The sequence below is a fragment of the Lathyrus oleraceus genome, chromosome 3, assembly GCF_024323335.1.
Source record: "Lathyrus oleraceus cultivar Zhongwan6 chromosome 3, CAAS_Psat_ZW6_1.0, whole genome shotgun sequence".
Classification (NCBI taxonomy): domain Eukaryota; kingdom Viridiplantae; phylum Streptophyta; class Magnoliopsida; order Fabales; family Fabaceae; genus Lathyrus; species Lathyrus oleraceus.
Window position 1 is genome coordinate 199,192,293 of NC_066581.1, and position 21,337 is coordinate 199,213,629.

Consider the following 21,337-nt stretch of genomic DNA (forward strand, 5'->3'; position numbering starts at 1 on the left):
CATGTATGGTTGGCAAGTTATGATCGAATCATTTTCAGAAATTCTTGAACTTCAAAAGGCCATATCTCTCAAACCATTTGGCCAATTTGGGTGGGGTTTTTTCCTACAAGTAACATTTGATCCCCTCTTTCCAAAAATGTAACTTTCATGTACCAAAACCTTATGGATCAAAATGGCATTTTTTGACTTACTTGAATTAATTTCAAGTGAAGTGAAATTTTGACTTTTTAAAATAAACCTTTTCCATCATTTTGGCCATTGGGAATTGATCTGAAATTGTATTTTGGACATGTTCAAAGTCAAATTCGTGCAAGTACATACACCCATGCCAACTTGCTTGAAACTTGAAAAAAAAGTACATTTCTCAACAACTCTATCCCATATTTCCATGGATTGTGATTTGTACTCTTAAACAGAGTATTTGGACATCATTTTCTGTCATTGTGAACCCTAGTAGCAGCCACATTCTAACAGAAGAAAATCCATCTCTCTCATTTTTGCTCATTCTTCATTTTGTAAACTTTCTGTCAAAAAACCAAAAGAACTCGAGCTAGGGTTTGGATACTTCATCTCATACCATCATTTTAAACTCATTGCAAGTGGTATTCTTCAACTGTAAAGCTTCATCTTCGACTGTTTTCTCCATGAACTCAGCAATGGCAGTTCAAGTTCTAGACCATTTCAAGCTTTCCTAAGCCAAGCTTCCTTCACCATTCACCTTGTGGAAGTGTGTTGAGCAGCTGTTTCGAGCAAAGGAAGCCAAACAACATCTGAATCACCACTGTTCTGCAAATTAAGTGAGTTTTCGACTTTAACCTTTTCCAAAACCATGCCATGCTTTAGGTAGGCCTTGTTGTGCTGATTCCAATGAGCTTTACATCATGAAAATTGGTTGAGTATGGAGTGAGTAACTCGGTTTTAAAAGCTGGATGTTCATGAATGTTTTTGCTTGTTGCTTTGTGTTCAGTTTGTTTTAATGAATTTGGATTTGGGATTATGATTGTGCTTGGTTTGATTGTTCGAATGGTATGCACATTGCGAATTTCTGGAAAGTTCGTTCATCAATGATGATGAACAGTGGCTGAAGCTTGAAGAACCCTAAATATTTTCCCAGATTTCGTGTTTTAATCTTTAAAGCCGTGCCTTGCATGTTTTCTGGTGTTTTTTGGCCATGTAACGAATCAGCGTGTGACACGCAGGCCATCTGGAACGCCGCGTTTCATTAAAAGGTCCAGGAAATTACAAGTTTGCCATTCCCGGACCCCATGTCTCATTGAATAATGTGTGTTTTCAATATTTATTTCAATTTGATACATCATCTTACAAAATTCATAACTCGTCCATTTTAAATCCAAATTTCATGGGATTTTTTGCATCATGTTCATCACAATCTCTAGTTTTTTATCATATTTTTTCCAGATTTTTTTGATGAGTGGATTTTAATTGGTATTAGGGTTTGTGACATGTGCTCATATTTTGTACACTTTGCCAAAACATTTGTGAAATGATGATACTTTATCCAATGGCTCCCAAATTTTTTGTGCTTAAAATAGACACACTCATGGTGATTTTGGTGTAGAGTTTGTGAATTTATCATTGTTGGTTTGTGAGTTATGTTTTTTTGAATTAGGGTGTGACAATTTGTGTCACACCATTGATGTGCAACTTCATGATTTTTGATACCATGCTTCTTGACCTCCAATTGGATTTATTTTTTGCATGAACCTACTTTTGTATGTCTAGTTTACATGTGAATTTTCCTGGATTTATTTGTGGCATTTCCTAATTGTTTGAGATTTTCTCCCTTGCTTGGTCATATGTTGACTTTTTGTGACACTTGTTCCCATTTCATTTGTGAAATTCTCATACTTTATTAGATGGACTTGAAATTTCATATGTGATTACTAGACATCTTAAGCTTTGCCATGGTTTTAGTCACATTCATTTATCATACACCATTTCTGATTTATGATTTTTCTAAGTGGATGCATGTTTGGTTGACTTCTTTGAGCATGTTCAAAATTGCTTTGACTTTCTGATTTTCATTGACTGCCTTCCACTTGTCCAAATGAGATGAAATTTGACATGCTTACCATGCTATGTGTTAGGGTTGGTCATGATTTATTTGGTGATTTTTGGAAATGTTTAAGATTGCTTTTGAGTTAAGTCTTGCTGTTGACTTCTATGAGCTTCTGTTTGCAACACTTTAACCTAAATTGTTCATGAAATGATGATGATGATTGATATGAATGTGAACCCAATTGGCATTGATTCTTGATTGTTTGAACATGATTTTGGATGTTTGCCCTTTGCTGTTTTGACTTTTTTCATTCTCTTTTGACCCTAGGCTTGCCCTAGTGGTCCTGTTGCTCACCTTTGAGTTCATGTTTTCAGGTTGACCAACAAATGACCAATGAGACCACTTCTTTTTGATTGAGCTTGCTTAAATACCATGACTAACATGTTTTGTTTTGTAGGTGGCTTGGCTCTTAAGCCTTAAGCCTTGTGCCTTGCACATTCATTTGCTTCTGACTAACTGTTAATGTCTGTTTCCTTTTGCTTTGATTTGAGTTGCATACTAACATCTGCTTGACTATTTCAGGTGCTTTTAGTTGCTTAGTTCCTTGTGAAATTTTGCTTTGCTTTGCTTATATAAGCAATTTGCATTGAGGTATATTTCTAATCTTCATGTAGTCTGGAAGACCTGGCCTGTTACTTGGCCAGGCAACTGTCTGAAGTCCTCCTTAAGAGGCAATGTTTGTGACTGTTTACATTTGTCCTTGTATAGAGTCAAAGACCTCCTAAGTGAAGAGGCAATTGGCAGAACCCAAGGGATATGCAACCTATCCCCTGCTATTCTGTGTGTCATCTGCTTTGCTCACACCACTGTGTTGATGCATTGCTGATACGAACCCAAGATCTTGTACAATTGTACAGTTGAGTCAGTTTCAAATGTGTAGAAGGGTTCCCACTTTCTGAACCCACACATTCTTGTCTTAAGCTCTCCCAGGCCAGGGATAAGAGCTGTGAAGTCTCATCTTCACTCACCTTTCATCTGCTTCACCTTGGCCCCTCAATGTCAAGGTTAAGAGCACATTCACCCAGTTCCAGAGGTTTGTTTGTTGAGGTTGATATGACCCCTCGACTAAAACCTAACCCTTGTTTGAGCCACTTGCTTGTGTATAGTGTGTGCTATCTGTGCTTGTATGTTTGTTTGACTTGCTTCCTGTGCAAGTTAGGGTTAGTTTAGACTTGCTTCCTGTGCAAGTTAGGTTTTGCTTGGCTTGCTTCCTGTGCAAGTTAAGTGTAGGTGTGGCTTGCTTCCTGTGCAAGTCATGACTAGGATAGGCTGGCTCCCTGTGCCAGTTAGCTAGAAACCTTAACTTAGGGTTGATTTTGCATGACAACATCTAGGCTCGAGTCGAAGTCTCCCTAGTGTTGTGTCTCCCTCTGTTATCTGGTTAGGCTAGTCCTTTATCCCTCTGTAGGGGAACTACGTCGCCCTGATCCTCATACCAGATGAGGTACGTAGGCAGGAGATGAGCAGATCTCTCTGGGCGCCCGTGTCTTTGTTTTGTCCTGTTGTGTGCTTGGAAGCTGATGTAAGTCCATCGAGTGGCAGTTAGGTTCCAGTGTGCGTGTGTTTGGTTCGGATGCTGATGTAAGTCCAGTGATTAGCATTCAGGCTCCATGTTTGCCTTCTTGTGTGTGTTTTGGTTCGGATGCTGATGTAAGTCCAGTGATTGGCATTCAGGCTCCACGTTTGCCTTCGCCAGTGTTTGTTTGTGTGCGTGTCAGCCGAGCTACGAATGCTCTGATTCTTCTCTCGTCCGAGAAGATACGTATGCATAGGATGCGATATCCTAGCGAGCATGTGTCGTTTCCCCAGTCCGAACTACTTCGACTCTGATGTCTATGTCTGATAGACTAAGTAGGCCCAGGATGCGACATCCTGCCGAGTCAGTTTCAGTCAGTCTCTTTTGTCTCTTTCAGCCAGTGTGTGTGTGTTTGAGCATTGTTTAGCAACCATTTATCCTTCCTTTTGTGCGTGGATCCCGTAGAGTACTACGGATGCGTAGGGGTGCTAATACCTTCCCTTCGCATAACCGACTCCCGAACCCATTCTCTTTGGTCGCGAGACCATGTTCTTTTCCCAGGTTTACTCTGAGCGTTTCCTTTCCCTCTTTTTTGGGATAAATAACGCACGGTGGCGGCTCTGTTGTTCTTGTTTTCCCGCCGGTTTTTCGCGTGATGCGACAAACATCCCAAGTGACACTGTTCCTTGGATGTACCTCAGAATTCGCTTCAGTGCTTTCCAATGTGTGTAAACTGGCTCCTCCATGAATCGACTTACAATGCCTACACTTAATGAGATATTTGGTCTTGTACATGTGAGGTAGCGAAGACTTCCTACCAAACTTCGATATTTGCCTGCTTCGACACGTTATCCTCCATCAAATTTCGACAACTTTGTTCCTGGTTCCATTGGCGTCGAAGCCAGATTACAACTTTCCATCTTATATCTTTTCAAGATTTCTTTTGCATATTTTTCTTGTGAGATGAAGATTCCTGTTTCTTCTTGTCGAACTTCCAGACCAAGAAAGAATCTCATCAGGCCTAAATCTGTCATCTCGAATTCACGTGTCATTGTGCTTTTGAATTCTTCTATCATCTGATCATTACTGCCCAGAAAAATAAGATCATCGACATAGAGAGCAACAAGTAATACATTCCTTCCATTTTTCTTCACATAGAGGGCATGTTCGTACGGACATTGCTCGAACCCGTTCTCCTTGAAGTATGTGTCGATACGTGTGTTCCATGCCCGCGGTGCTTGCTTCAGCCCATATAGCGCTTTCTTCAATTTCAGTACCTTCTTCTCCAGCTTTCATGTACCCGAGTGGTTGTTCAACATAGACTTCTTCTTCGAGTACACCATTCAGAAACGCTGTTTTGACATCCATTTGAAATATTGGCCATTTGAATTGAGCAATTTGAGATATGAGTAATCGAATTGTCTCCATTCTTGCAACAGGTGCAAATACTTCGTCATAATCAACTCCTGCTTTCTGTTTGTATCCCTTCGCAACAAGTCTCGCTTTGTATCGTTCTATTTCTCCTTGAACATTCATCTTTTTCTAGAATACCCACTTTACACCAATGGGTTGACTATCTTTTGGCAATTCAACTAGCTCCCAAATGTTGTTGTGGATAATCGCCCTCATCACTTCGTCCATGGCACTTTTCCACCTTTTGTCTCGTACTGCTTCTTCAAAACTGATGTTTTCAGCATCTGCCAAGAGACATACAAGGTGCACTTCACTTATCGAATCATACAGATATTGCAAACTTCGCATTCTGGGTTGTGTAGGTTCATCTTCATTGTCAGAATCTTCAAGTTTTGTCGAAATGTTTGGTGGTACAGCGACATATGATTCTTCAACTTCGACAATAGCTTCTGTCGAACTGTTCCAGTCCCACTTACTTGCTTCATTTATTTGAACGTCTCTACTCACTATCACCTTCTTTCTCATGGGATCAAATAGCTTGTACCCTTTTGTTTTCTCATCATACCCAATGAGCATATATTTATGACTTTTGTCTTCAAGTTTCGTTCTTCGTTGATCTGGTACGTGTGCATAAGCCACACTTCCAAATACTTTGAGATGAGAGACTGTTGGCTTCTGTCCGCTCCACGCTTCTTGTGGTGTTTTATCTTCTAACTTCGAATGTGGACATCGATTTTGAACATAAATGGCACATTTTACAGCTTCTGCCCAAAATTCCTTTGGCATGTTCTTGCTTTTAAGCATTGAACGAACCATGTCAAGGACTGTTCGATTCTTCCTTTCAGTCACCCCATTTTGTTGACGTGAGTATGTTGCAGTTAGAAATCTCCTTATACCCTGCTCTTCACAATACTTCATAAAGGTTGTCGAAGTATACTCACCACCTCTATCTGATCGAACTGCTTTAATGTGTCTGTCGGTCTCCTTCTCCACCATTACTTTGAACCTTTTGAACACCTCGAATGCTTCAGACTTTTCTTTCAAGAAATAAACCCATGTCTTCCGTGAGTAATCGTCGATAAAGGAAATAAAGTATCTTTTGCTACTAAAAGATTCTGGCGTGATTGGCCCACATATGTTGGTGTGAATCAAATCAAGGATATGCTTAGCTTGATATTGTGCCTTCTTTTGAAATGAAGTTCTTGTTTGTTTGCTAAGCACACATTCTTCACAGAGCTTTCCTTCATAATCCATATCTGGTAGTCCATGCACCATGTTCCTTTTCGCCAACCTTTTTAAACCAGCGTGATGTAGATGACCAAAGCGTAGATGCCATAGTGACGCTTTGTCTTCGACATTTACTTGTAAACATTTTTCTCGAACGTTTATCAGATTCAATTTTTACATTCGATTTCTCTCCATTTCGACACGAGCAATCAGATGTCCCAGCTTGTCCTTCAAATGCAGTATCCGTTCTTTCATAAGTACCGAATAACCTTTTTCTGTAAGTTGTCCCAAACTCAAGATGTTGGTCTTAAGATTTGGTACATAGTAAACATCTTGAATTGATCCAATCAACCCATCCTTCTGCAAGTAACGAATCGTTCCCTTGCCTTCGACCTTCACTTTCGATGCATCTCCGAAAGACACATTGCCATCTTCAATCTTTCTCATTTCTTTGAACAAGTGTTTGTGACCACACATATGGTTACTTGCTCATGAGTCAAGATACCAAACTTTGTCATTTGTGTTGATCTCATTTTGAGCCATCAAGAGAAAACCTTCATTTGCTTCAGCTTCCAAAGTTAGATTGGTTGTTTCTTCTACCTTCTTTTCGATTCGACAATCTTTTGCAAGATGTCCCACTTTATCACAGTTATAGCATTTGAATGAGTTGCAATCCTTCGCATAATGACCATACTTCCCACATTTGTAGCATTCAAAGTTGGAATGGTTCGACCTACCACCTCTTTGACCACGTCCTCTGCCACGCCAATTTTGCTGGATCGATTGTCCTCTCTCGAAATTGCTGCCTCTACCACTTCGACTACTGTCACGTCCTCTTCCTCGAAAATTTTGAGAAAAGAGTACCTTTTCGTCTTTGATTTGCTCCTTGGTTTGATTTGCGTCCTCTACTCCTTCTTCCTTCTTTTTCATCTTACGTTGTTCGTATGCTTCGAGGGAACCAGCGAGCTCTTCGACTGCGAGCGTCAAAAGGTCCTTCGACTCTTCTATTGCACACACAATATTCTCAAACTTATCTATTAAAGATCTCAAAATCTTTTCGACAACTCGTGCATCAGTTACTGTTTCGCCATTTCTGGTGAGTTGGTTCACCACCTTTTGTACACGCGTGATGTAGTCAGATACATTTTCTGACTCCTTCATATGTATCCTCTCCAATTCGCCACGAAGTGTTTGGAGTCGAACTTGCTTTACTCGATCTGCTCCTTTGAACATTTTCTCTAGCGTGTCCCACGCTTCTTTCGACGTAGTCGAACCGGTAATCTTTTCGAAGTCTGATTCATCAACAACCCTAAATAGCATGTATAGTACCGTTTTATCCTTCGATCGCGTCTCTTTCAACGCCTTGTTTTGAGTTGTCGTATATCCCTAAATATATGTTGGTTCTTCAAACCCATCTTTGGTCACCTCCCACGCGTCTAGAGATCCGAGAAGAGCTTTCATTTGGATACTCCAGTTTTCGTAATTTAACTTCGTTAGCCGTGGCAACGACATTTGATTCATCATGTTTGCCATTAGCTCTGATGCCAATTTGACAGAAAGAATGACTCTTTTGTAAACTTCTGTTTTTCATTAGATTACATTTTGGTCTTTATACAGACTCAGAAACTTTAGCTATTCTAGGAAACATAAAAATAAGTAAATACTATTAATTTAGCCACTATCTCTTGATCTTCCAAATCTCTCCATTAACTTATTAATAAAACCCATTAACTATAACATTTAAAGTTTATTCAACAGAAATGACTCCACCAAGGACATCTAAACATAACTCGACTTCAACCGAACAAAGATAATTTAATAAAGTGCTAATTTATGTTCTTGGGGGCACAAGTTAAGAGATCAATATAGAAATAAATTTTTGAAAATTGTGTATTGAATTTATAAAAAATTTATAATTAATAATTTTATTTATTTTTTCAATATAAATTTTCTATTTGTGGGTTTCTTAACCTATGGCCTTGGGGCACAAGTTAGCATTACCCTTTAATAAATAAATAAATAAATAATAATAATAATAATAATAATAATAATAATAATAACAACAACATTTCTATCTATATGATATTATTTGACCTCTTTTATCCATATGTTATTAAAAGAGATAAAAATATTTTAATCAAATCTAATTTCTTTATCCATCGATCAATATTACTATTTCTGTTGGAAATTCCCCAAAATCTATGGAGAATTTCAATCAATCTTAATGAATAAGATTGTTATCACTCGTACAATAGTAATGAAAAGAAAGAACAATGGAGAAAGAAAGAAAGAACAATGAAGGAGAAGAGTAATATAATTTTGTAGAGTTTTTCTCTGCCCACAAGCTGTGGAAAACTGTGGAAAATTTCTTACTCACTTTGCAACTGCAAAATACCGTGAATACAATGTTATGAATGCTTTATTCACTTCATTATAAAAATAAGGGCTACTTCCTCTATTTATAGATTTATGTTAACTTGGACCTCAAGGCAAAACCCAAAACTATACAAGTCTAAAATAGCTAACACTACTAAAATAGACCTAAGTCGAAATCATGTGTGAAGCAACATGCTTCGACACTTCAACACTAACACAACTTAACATACTAGGTGGTTCGACACTTCTTTGTTCTGTCGAGCAACCTGCTTCGACACAAGGAATTACAATTCAACAATTTCGACACATTTTTAATCTTTTTAGATAGATTTTATTTGTCCAAGAAAATTTATAAAGTGCGTTGAAGCCAGTAATTTTTATTTTTTATCTAAATTGTATGACATATATGATGTGGATGTCATGTTGAAGTTCGTATTTGTGTTGTTAAGTTTGTATAAAATATGGGAGAACAATCTTATCTTTTGAACTAACTTTTGGAATGATATCCAAGCATATTTAATATTGTATCAAAGTTAGAATTAAGGATTGTAATATGGACATTTGACCCAGATTCATGCTAGGCGTGCGTGAGGGTGAGTGTTGAAGTTGGTAATTGTGTTGTTGGAGTTTGTTTGAAGTCTCACATTGCTTAGATTCCGAGTTGTCGATTATATAAATATGTGAGGAAAATCTCACCCTTTGAATTAACATTTTGGATTGAGATTCAAGCATATTTAATATGGTATCAGAGACTGGTTAAGAATTACAATGTGGGCATTTGATACAGGTCCACGTTAGGCGTAATGATGGACGTTGAAGTTAGTATTTGTGTTATTGGAGTTTGTTGGAAGTCCAACATTGCTTAGATTCTTAGACGGTTGATTGTATAAATATGTAACGACAACTTCACCATTTGAATTAGCTTGTGGAATGAGATCCAAACAAATTTAACATATCATACGAGTGTCGCACATCAATTTGACTATTTTTTAAGACATGTGTCGTACGATATCGTACACTATTAAATAACAACATATGTCGTACGTGTCTCATATAAGTCGGCGAATGCGATACATTTGAGATAACTCAACACACCTGTATTTTTTATAGGGGTTTTTAGTTTTATTATCATTCTTTTAGTTTTATTATCATTCTTTTTGTTTTTATAGTGCTTGACAACTGTATTTTGTAGTGCTATGAAATGAAATTTGTATGACTAAAGGAGATGAACTCTAGCTAAATTGGATCTTAACACGAAATTGAACTGATTGACAATTGATGGTCCCATAAAATACATATTAAAATATCAAACATAAATCTTAACCCCCTCTGATCTTAATTGATTGGTCATTATTTCTCCAAATATATGTCTTAATGACTGCAGCGAAACACAATCTGTTTTAACACCGACTTAACACAGAACCTTAAGAAATTGAGAACATCTCTAGTGATATCATATTTTTACATTATCTTGCAAATTGGCCTTACAATAACGAGCTCATTTTTAAAATTGACAGACAAAGGCAAACAATGAATGTCGTGGTGTTCCTCGTTCCCCCTCCCACGTCATATACTTGAAAGACACGATCCATACTTCAGATTGCAACCAAGAACAACAATTATCACAAAAGCTTCACACCTCTTGTAAAACATTTACACAATACTGTTCAACTGAGATAATTTGTCCGCAAGAAGATCGCTCTGCGTTGGCAATTAAGTTATACGGAATTCAAGCAGCACTTTTATCAGCTTTGGGAAATCCATTTGAAAATCTATCACAATCCATGACCTCAAGAAACAATTCACAGTCACATGTAGTAAGCTTAGAGAAAGCATTTACTGGATTCTTACCAGCAATGATATGGAGTGGAATGATCACAGTGAGCTTTTTATACACAGTGATGGTAGTTTGGTCATTGAATTATCGAGTTCCTATTATCTCTATGTTATGTCTTTATCTTCTGTATTGTTTCTCTGTGTTGGTGGCTGCAGCTTCAGGGTTTGACATAATATGTGGCGCGTTTAGAATTAGTGGCATTTTATTTGCTTCTATAGGGGTTCTTAGTTTTATTATCATTCTTTTTGTTTTCATCATGTTGCTGCTTTTTGTTTGCTGGCGACGTAAGATGAGCGATCAAATGGAAATGGATTCTCCCATGTTAGAGAAGTAATTTAAATTTAGCTTTGTTAATTAATCCTTCTTCTTTGTAATTTTTTATAGTTAGTTGAAGTTCATTCTAGTTTGTAATTAGTTTAGTATGTTTGTGAGTTAGTTATACTTGGTTGAAGTTCATTCTAGTTTGTAATTAATTTTTAGATAATGAATCAACTATTTATAATCTTAAAGATTAATGCTATCTTAACACTTCACGTAACAAATAATAATTAAAAACGAAATTGGTTAATGGTATGTGAAAAATTGATTAATATAAGTTAAAGTATAGTTAATGTGATTTATTAAGTGATTTTCCCCGTATATAATTGTATTTGCACTAGTATAAATAATATATTATATAATAATGATTTCCGATTCACCTAACAAATAATTATTGAGATATAATTCATGGATGAGTCATATTTTCTTTCTTTCTAAAGAATAACATCTATTAAGTTGGTTGTAATAGAAAATCAAGAGTTAAACTAATTTAGGATATATGCTTCGAATCACATTATGTTTTTATTTCATTAAGTGTGGTGTCATCCTTCATATTTTATTTTTAATCCAAAAATAAGTTATTTTTCATTTCCGTTAGATTTTTCAACCGAGGTGAAATAGTTTATGCTTATATATATATATATATATAACCGCCTCAAACTTTTGAAAGGCTTTGTGTATAAAGTTGGATTAAGTGTGTAAATTTTTTTATGAGCTCTATTTAACCGTAAATTAACCGTGAAATATATGCATGGAGGTCTATTTTACCATAACATAATCTTGAAAAATTGTGAGATCATATGCTGTAGGTCACCTTTCACACCCTCAAGGGCAGGGAGACTCGGAGACCTTAGTAGGTTTATAACATGTTTTGGTGGCGAGAAACTCTGTACGGTGGTGTTGTAAGGTGATTTAGGATAACTGCTTACGTGAGGTGAGAGGCTCTGCTGATGAGCGCTGATGCTTGGTAGCAAGCGTACAATTATCGATAATCGTGCTTTAAGATCGTAATGAATGTTATGTTCTTTCCTTTCTTCTTCTTCTTCTTCTTCTTCTTCTTCTTCTTCTTCTTCTTCTTCTTCTTCTTCTGTTCCTTACACCTTCTTCTCTGCTATTGTGTACTATTTTTGCTAAGGTACTTAGAGGATGTTCAAGCTCACTTCAATAAGAGCTTCAAGATGAAGCTCTAATTGCTCTTGCAGAGAGCTTTTAACGAAGGGTTCATGAGATTGATGGTTGTGACATAATGCTTTTTTAGTGGAATTGGTGTCTCTTACTTTAAGGTTAGCTTAGCATTTATAGGGTAGGAATTAAGTTTAGTGGCGAGTGTGTGAGTTATAAAAATGTGTGAAGAATGAAGAATTTCTGTGAGAATTGGAGTGAAATCATGTGAGTATGAGCTGTTAGGATGAGTTGTAGTTTAGGATAAGAATGAGTGAAAATTGAGAGGAACTTGGTGAGGATTTGACCATGATTTTATGGGGAGTGAACTGTGTGAGATTTTGTCGGGGCATCATGTGCAAGTTTTTTTTTCTGTAATTTCAAGTTGTAACCGCTGATGTAAACAAATATAAACATTCTACTATTATGAATGAATAAAATTAGTGTCAAGTCCTTTCAAATTAAATTCTTATTTCTTTACTTTATTATTTCAAATTTGGTCTTTTATTTTGGTTTAGTTTGGTAGTGTTATGAATGTATGAATTCAATTCAAATTGGCTTGAATTTTGAATAGACAAGAAACTTGGATGATGTTAACTTGAAATTGTATGCCATATCGTGTATGAAAGAGTGAATTTCATGCTAACATAGCAAGTCAATTTTGATTTAAATTTTGAATGGAAAGGAACTTGGATGATGGTAATGACATGAAAAATATTATGAAAGATGTCGGACAAAGAAAAATTAATCCAAAGCAATTGTGCAAAGATGATTGATATTGGTGATTATGAATTTAAGACACTTTGATTGGTGATATTAACTTGCATATCATGAAACTATGTGTTCTTGTAGTTCAGTCTCTAGTAAAGGCAAAATCTAAAGTTAGAAATCAAATCAATCTATATTTGTGCAAATGATTCAAATCCATGTTCTTTAATTATTTTAATAAATGGAAGCATGATGATTAATGATCAAAATGCATATATATGGAACAAAGTATGATACGAAATGAAAATTGACCATAAATAAGAAAATATGATGATGCCGTTTTTAAAAAATCTAGAAGTTGACTTTTTGGTTGATTCCTCAAATAAGACTCATAATGCAAAAATGACCTAAATTAACATGACAAATGAAAGTGTGATTGACTTTTTTTTTAGTTATGCTTAAAGAAATGTATGCAATGGCATGCAAATAATGCAAATGCCATGAGGGTTGAATGACATGATAAGGGGAAAAATTAGTGTATGACAAAATGGATGTGCTTCCCTGAAATGAATCATCTTATAACAAATGTGTATTGATCTTACAAGATACGGTTTTTCATAAATATTTTTTCCACTGCGCACTGCCCCGCCTCAAAACCCAAATGAATGTATTATGTGTGTTGGGTGAATTTCAAATTTGTTGCAATGTGTTCAAGTTTATTTGGAATCAGGATGTCTTATACCACTTACATCACCGGAGTTGACAACTAATTCAACAACAAAAATTGAGACTTAAGCGGATCATTTTGTGGAAAAGATGCCAGAGTTCACCAAGTTGAACGAGATTGAAACAAAATCATATAAACAAAAGTCAAAGATGTTGGGGGAGTTTTTCACTAGGGAGCATTGAACAATGTGAGACTTCTTCTTTTAGAGCAACACCTTTGTGAGAGACACACCACATATTCACCCAAAACCTTAAGGTGATAGGTGAGTGAGTTCTCTCACTTATAAATAAATGTTAAAGTCTCCATATTCCCAACCAATGTGGGACTATTACCCACACTACTCACACTTGATACATTCTCAACACTCTCTCTCAAGTGTGAGTCTACAATGCTCCCCCTCAAGTGGAAACTCTTCTTACTTCCACAAACTATTGTACTACACAGAATGTTTCTTACTTAGCACCATGACGTCGTTGACACTCTTCAACAAAATGTTTCTTACTCACCACTCTTGTGGTGCCGTTGACTTTCGATACAAGTAAGTCGATCCATTTCTTGAACCAAAGGCTCATGATACCCTTTGTTGGAGGAATTTTTTACTAGAGAGCATTGAATATTGTGTGACTTCTTCTTTTAGAGCAACACCTTTGTAAGAGACACACCACATATTCACCCAAAATCTTAAGGTGATAGGTGGATGCATTGTCTTACTTATAAATGCTTAAGTCTCCATATTTCCAATCAATGTGAGACTATTACATATGCTACTCACACTTAATACATTCTCAACAAAAGACGACATCATTTATATATATAAATTTAGCTGGCGACACAAGTTTCTATTCATTTTAGTTTTTATTCAACAATGTATTTATGTGGTTATAAGTGTTTTTTTTATGTAATCTTGTATTAATGATGTTTAATATATACATTTTCAAATATTTCAATACATGTTTAAGTTTTAAAAAAGTTTCTGCATTTCAATATAAATTTTATTTCTGCATTTTTCAATTTTATATAATATTAGGGGACGTTCTGAACATTCATTTTCGAAATAACAAATTAGGGTGACACTGGAGAAGCATTTCCAAAAGATCCCCTAAAACAAGATAGAACTAATTTAAGTATGAGGCTCTTGTCTCATATTTCTTACCAAATCACATTTCACCAGAAACATCAATTAAACATCAATTGACTTGGCAAAGTCTATCTCAGGATCAGTCCAATTCCCTCTCTAATGGAGGATAATCAAGAAACAGAATGCAATTTGGATTGAACTGCTTGCTCACAGGTCTGAACAGAGATGGTTCAATAGGTGGTTCAAAGGATTCTCTTTAGTGGAAAGTATCAATGTCCATATGAAACAGTGCAGTGGCAAAACAGATTACAACAATGCTCATATGGAGAAAATGGAAAACAAGCAATATCCAAGAAGAAGAAGAAGATAACAGAAAGTTTGTTATTGATAACTAACTATGTAAAACTGAATGTGATTGGCTATTTATATTACATTATCCACACTCTAAGGATAAAAAAGGAAAAAATCATTAAATATATATACAAGTGTAAGAACAAAAATTGTTCTACAACAGATTCCATGATTTTGATGATAACAAAGGATGAAACCAAAAATGGCACCCTAACGAAAAGTTTCTAAGTGTGCAGGGTTCTATAGAAAGAAGAAATAAATCTGATGATGTCATCAGATGCAAAACAAGATCAGATGCAAAATCTCAAGTTTCAGAAGCATCTAAAGAGGAATCTCATTCAAGAAGCTCTGAATCTGGACAAAACTACAAAGTATCAGAAGCATCTGAACATGAAGTAAAGTCTAGAAGCTCTGACTCTGAACAAATGCCTTCTGTAAATTCTGAAGTTATCAGCGCCATCTGAACTTTCAAGAGATAACATCAGAAGCCAGATTTCTCCAGATACACAAAGACTCTAATCAGAATTGTTAATCATGATGAAGTAACGTTTAAGCCAAGTTAAAGTTCTGCAAATGGATTTCCTCAATTAGAAAGAGACGTTAATCTCCACTTCCAAGAGAGAAGATACTAATTGTGGTAAGTAGTCACTTCTAAGAGAAAAAGTCTACTGCAGAAGCTATAAATGGAATGGCGTAACTACATCTCAATATCCAACAGATTCAACGCTACTTCAACTCTACTTCAACTCCTATAAATAGAGAAGAAATCTCATTCAGCAAAAATAAGAAATCACTAGCCAAAACTATACTGAAATTATATCACGCTCAAGAAAAACATCTTTGTTCTTCAAAGAATTTCACTAAGCTTTTGCTTATCAAGTGAAAAATTTGTTCTTAAGTTTGTAATATTTGCTTTCTTAGAAGCACTCTAGATTACACATCTTGTATCTTATTTTTATTTGATTTCCTCAAGTGACTCTTTGTAGTCTGTAGACTTGAGAGGACTAAGAGATTTTCTTCTCTCTTAGGGGTTGTTTGTAATCTTTCAAGATTAGTGGATTAAGTCCTTGTTGAAGGCGAAATCACCTTGGCCGGGTGGACTGGAGTAGCTTTGTGTTATAAGCGAACCAGTATAAAATCATTGTGTGATTTCATTTTGCAAAAGCGCTTATTTTTCAAACAATTCAAACCCCCCCTTTCTTGTTTTTCTCACCTTCATTTGGTATCAGAGCTCCGGCTCTGTTATTGATTTTCAAATCAAACACTTAACCGTGTAGAGAGATCCAGTGCGAGAAAAACAAATGGCCCACTCAAATGAGAAAGATTCTTACAATGCCAAGCCTCCTGTTTTTGATGGAGAAAAGTTTGATTACTGGAAAGATAGAATCGAAAGTTTCTTTCTGGGTTATGATGCTGACCTCTGGGACATTGTCACAGATGGATACAAACCTCCAACCTTAAATGGAGCTGAAGTTCCCAGAAGCAAAATGTCAGAAGATCAGAAACGTGAGTTCAAAAATCATCACAAGGCCAGAACAATACTTCTAAATGCTATATCATACAACGAATACGAAAAGATCACCAACAGAGAGACGGCTAAAGATATACTTGACTCTCTGAAGATGACCCATGAAGGAAACTCCCAAGTCAAGGAGACGAAGGCTCTGGCGTTGATCCAGAAATATGAAGCCTTCAAGATGGAAGATGACGAAGCTATAGAAGCTATGTTTTCCAGATTCCAAACTCTTATTGCAGGTCTTAAAGTGCTAGACAAAGGATACACGACTGCAGATCATGTTAAGAAGATAGTCAGAAGTCTGCCAAAGAAATGGAGACCAATGGTTACTGCTCTGAAGTTATCAAAGGATCTGAACAATATCAGCCTTGAAGAACTTGTTAGTTCTCTCAGAAGCCATGAGATAGAACTAGAGGAGGATGAGCCTCAGAAAAGGAACAAGTCAGTGGCGCTGAAGTCCAGACCTGAAAGACGGAAGTCAGACAGAACCAAAGCTCTCCAGGCAGAAACTGCAGATACTGACGACTCTGAACCTGAAGACTCTGATGATGAAGAAGAACTGTCCTTACTAACCAGAAGAGTTAAGCAACTCTGGAAAAGAAGGAACAACAACAACTTCAGAAGATCAAGACCCAGAGGGGATAGATCAGAGTCAACTTCAAAAGGTAAACCTAATAAAGATATTACCTGTTTTGAATGTAAAGAAACAGGTCATTATAGAAATGAATGCCCCAAGCTGAAGAAAGATAACTCTAAGAAAGAAAGCTTCAAGAAAAATGCCTTCAGAACAAAGAAGGGATTAATGGCCACCTGGGACGATAGTGAATCCGAATCATCAGAATCTGACTCTGATGAACAGGCCAACGTAGCTCTTATGGCTACCACATCCAGCAGCTCAGATGAAGAATCTGAAGAGGTATTTTCTGAACTTTCTAGATCTGACTTAGAATCATGTTTATCAGAAACTCTTACCTCTCTTCAGAAATTAAAACAAAAAGTTAAAAACATTAAAGGTCTTCTTAAAGCAAAATCTGAAGAGTGTAGTAAACTTGAGACAACAATTCTAACAAGAGATGATACAATCATATCTTTAACGTTAGAAAGAGATGAAGCTAAAACGAAAAGCTTAGAATTAGAAGAAGTGTTGTCTCAAGCACCACAAACTTCAAATGAAATTATTTATAAATATGAAGAAGCCTTTCAACAATTTCTGAAGAATGGGATAAATAGGAGTATTATGGCATCCATGATTTATGGAGTAGGTCAGAATAATAAAAGGGGAATTGGGTATGATTCTGATTCTGATAAAACTTCTACCAGTAACCAAATTAAATCGCCTTTTTCATACCACTACACACACACACAAGAACACAAATTTAAAAATGCTAGAAGACCCAAAGTTGTAAGAAACTCTGGGAAAACTAATCTGAAAGGACCCAAGAGATTCTGGGTACCGAAAGATAAGATTATCTATGTTGCAGATATCCTATGCAGCAAAGTTCAGACACCAGTCATGGTACCTGGACTCTGGATGCTCGCGACATATGACGGGAAGAAAGTCTATGTTCCAAAGCCTGGAACTTAAAGACACTGGCTTCGTAGGCTTTGGAGGAGATCAGAAAGGAAGGATCAGAGGCTCCGGAACTATTGGTAACGGTACTCTTCCCTCTATATCTGATGTTCTTTATGTAGAAGGATTAATGCATAACTTGTTATCCATAAGTCAATTAAGTGATAACGGTTATGATGTAATCTTTAATCAAAAAACGTGTAAAGCCATTAGTCAGAACGATGGCTCTGTCCTTTTCACAGGCAAGAGGAAAAACAACATTTATAAAATAAATCTTTCTGATTTAAAAGATCAAAATGTTAAATGTTTAATGTCAGTTCACAAAGAGCAATGGGTATGGCATAGACGCTTAGGCCACATTAGCATGAGAAAACTTTCTCAGCTAACTAAACTTGAGTTAGTCAGAGGCTTACCTAAACTGAAGTTTTCTTCAGATGCTCTGTGTGAAGCTTGTCAGAAAGGAAAGTTTTCAAAAACATCTTTTAAAAAGAAAAATGTTGTTTCTACCTCCAAGCCTCTGGAGCTTCTTCACATTGACTTATTTGGTCCTGTGAAAACAGCATCAGTCAATGGAAAGAAGTATGGACTAGTAATCGTTGATGATTACAGCCGCTGGACATGGGTAAAATTCCTAAAGCACAAGAGTGAGTCTCACTCTGTATTCACCAGTTTCTGTTCTAAAGTGCAAAAAGAATTTGACTCTAAAATTGTTAGAGTCAGAAGTGATCATGGTGGAGAATTTGAAAATAAAGATTTTGAAGAACTATTTGATTCTAATGGAATATCCCATGATTTCTCCTGCCCTAGAACTCCACAACAAAATGGAGTTGTAGAGAGGAAGAATAGGACACTCCAAGAAATGGCCAGAACCATGATCAATGAAACAAATGTAGCAAAGCACTTTTGGGCAGAAGCTGTAAATACAGCGTGTTACATTCAGAATAGAATCTCTATTAGACCTATTCTGGAAAAGACTCCCTATGAACTGTGTAAGGGAAGAAAACCCAACATTTCATATTTTCATCCTTTTGGATGCATTTGTTTTATATTAAATACTAAAGAACATCTAAACAAGTTTGATTCCAAAGCATAGAAAGGTATTATGTTAGGATACTCAGAACGCTCTAAAGGCTATAGAGTATACAACACAGAAACCAAAATTGTGGAGGAATCAATTCATGTTAGATTTGATGATAAGCTTGACCCTGAAAAGTCAAAGCTAGTTGAAAAGTTTGCAGACTTAGAGATCACTCTGGTAGAATCTGAGAAAACTCCAGAAGCAACTGTCACTCCAGACTCTGAAGAAATTAAATCTCCAGAAATTCCAAGGAAAGTCAAGAGTCGTAGCAACGTATCTGAAGATTTGATTTTGGGAAACAAAGATGAACCTGTTAGAACCAGATCTACCTTCAGAACTTCTGAAGATATTCCTCTGGGACTAGTGTCTCTGATTGAGCCTACGTCCTGTGATGAAGCTCTTCAAGATAACGATTGGGTGGCAGCTATGCAAGAAGAGTTAGATCAATTCTCCAAGAATGATGTCTGGGATCTCGTTCCTAAACCCAGAGGCACTCATGTCATTGGAACCAGATGGGTTTTCAGAAACAAACTGAACGAGAAAGGAGAAGTTGTCAGAAACAAAGCACGACTGGTAGCTCAAGGTTATAGTCAACAAGAAGGTATTGATTATAATGAAACTTTTGCTCCAGTCGCAAGGTTAGAGTCTATTCGTCTTCTTGTATCATTTGCTATTAATCACTCTATAAAATTATACCAAATGGATGTCAAGAGTGCATTTCTTAATGGTTATATCTCAGAAGAAGTGTATGTCAATCAACCTCCTGGTTTTGAAAATTCAAACTTTCCAGAACATGTTTTCAAACTTAAGAAATCCTTGTATGGACTTAAACAAGCTCCCAGAGCTTGGTATGAACGCTTAAGTAATTTTCTTCTGGAACAAAATTTTATCAGAGGGAAAGTTGATTCTACACTCTTCTGTAAAAACCTTAATAATGATCTCATGATATGCCAGATTTATGTTGATGACATTATTTTTGGTTCTGCTAATATCTCTGTTTGCCAAGAATTTTCTAAGTTAATGCAGGCAGAATTTGAAATGAGTTTAATGCAAGAATTAAAGTTCTTTCTGGGAATTCAAATTAATCAAACTCCAGAAGTCACATACATTCATCAAAGCAAGTACATTAAAGACGTTCTGAAGAAGTTTGATATGTCTGAATGCAACTCTGCAAAAACTCCTATGCACCCAACTTGCATTCTGGAAAAGGAAGAGGTAAGCAACAAGGTTTGTCAGAAGCTCTATCGAGGTATGATAGGCTCTCTTCTCTATCTGACTGCTACTCGTCCTGATATTCTCTTTAGCGTTTGTCTTTGTGCCAGATTCCAATCAGATCCTAGAGAATCTCATTTAACAGCTGTTAAGAGAATTCTTAAGTATCTGAAAGGAACTCCTAACCTGGGCCTGATGTATGAGAAAACATCAGAGTATAGGCTTTCTGGTTATTGTGATGCAGATTATGCAGGAGATAGAATAGAACGAAAAAGCACATCTGGAAATTGCCAGCTTCTGGGAAACAATCTAATCTCCTGGGCTAGCAAAAGACAGTCAACTATCGCTCTATCAACTGCAGAAGCAGAATACATCTCAGCATCACTGTGCACAACTCAGATGCTCTGGATGAAGCATCAGCTAGAAGATCTTCAGATATTTGAGAGTAACATTCCTATCTTTTGTGATAATACTGCTGCTATTTGTTTGAGTAAGAATCCTATTTTACATTCCAGAGCCAAACACATAGAAATTAAACATCATTTTATTAGAGACTATGTTCAGAAAGGGATAGTAACGCTGAAGTTCATTGATACAGAACATCAATGGGCAGATATCTTTACTAAGCCTCTAGCTGAAGATAGATTTCTTTTTATCTTAGAAAATCTGAACATTAAAAATTGCCCTGAGTAAAATTTGGCTCTGAACATGTAAAATGAGAATCTGATAAAAACAAATACACTTCTGCCTCTGACTCTGATACTTCTACATTGTTAAGAAGATATCTGAGTTAGAAATCTTCAGAACCAATCTCTTGGTATTCCTGAAGATCAGATACATCAACGCGTGGAACTCTGAAGCGTCAAACTTTAGAACTTCTAGACAGCTGTCAAGAAATTCAAAAGGCAGACGTTTGAGTTTTCCTCGAGCAGTGTGCAAACTGTGGGATTAGACATTCATTTATGAGCTGTAATCATTTTTCCCCCCAAGCGTGCCTTTTTGAGTTTTGTGTCTAACGCTGGTATGTGTGTCGTTTTGCATGCGTTTTTACTTAGGTATATAAACACTTTTCTCACATTTCACACACTTATCACTTTCACTCACTCTTAAACCCTAAACCCTCTCTCGAAGTTTTCTCTGCAACTTTCTCAGTTCTTCATCTTCTTCAT

At 36.4% G+C, this 21,337-nt stretch overlaps 1 protein-coding gene across 1 annotated transcript in view; it reads left to right on the plus strand.

Moving 5' to 3' along the window:
• The window catches only part of LOC127126262 (uncharacterized), a 30,458-nt gene extending 19,557 nt beyond the window's left edge, over window positions 1-10,901 (plus strand). Inside the window, exon 5 of the mRNA XM_051055153.1 lies at window positions 10,130-10,901. Coding sequence (XP_050911110.1) covers window positions 10,130-10,783 — 654 coding nt within the window. The 3' untranslated portion in view covers window positions 10,784-10,901. The remainder of the gene's footprint in view (window positions 1-10,129) is intronic.
• The last annotated feature ends 10,436 nt before the right edge of the window (window positions 10,902-21,337 follow it).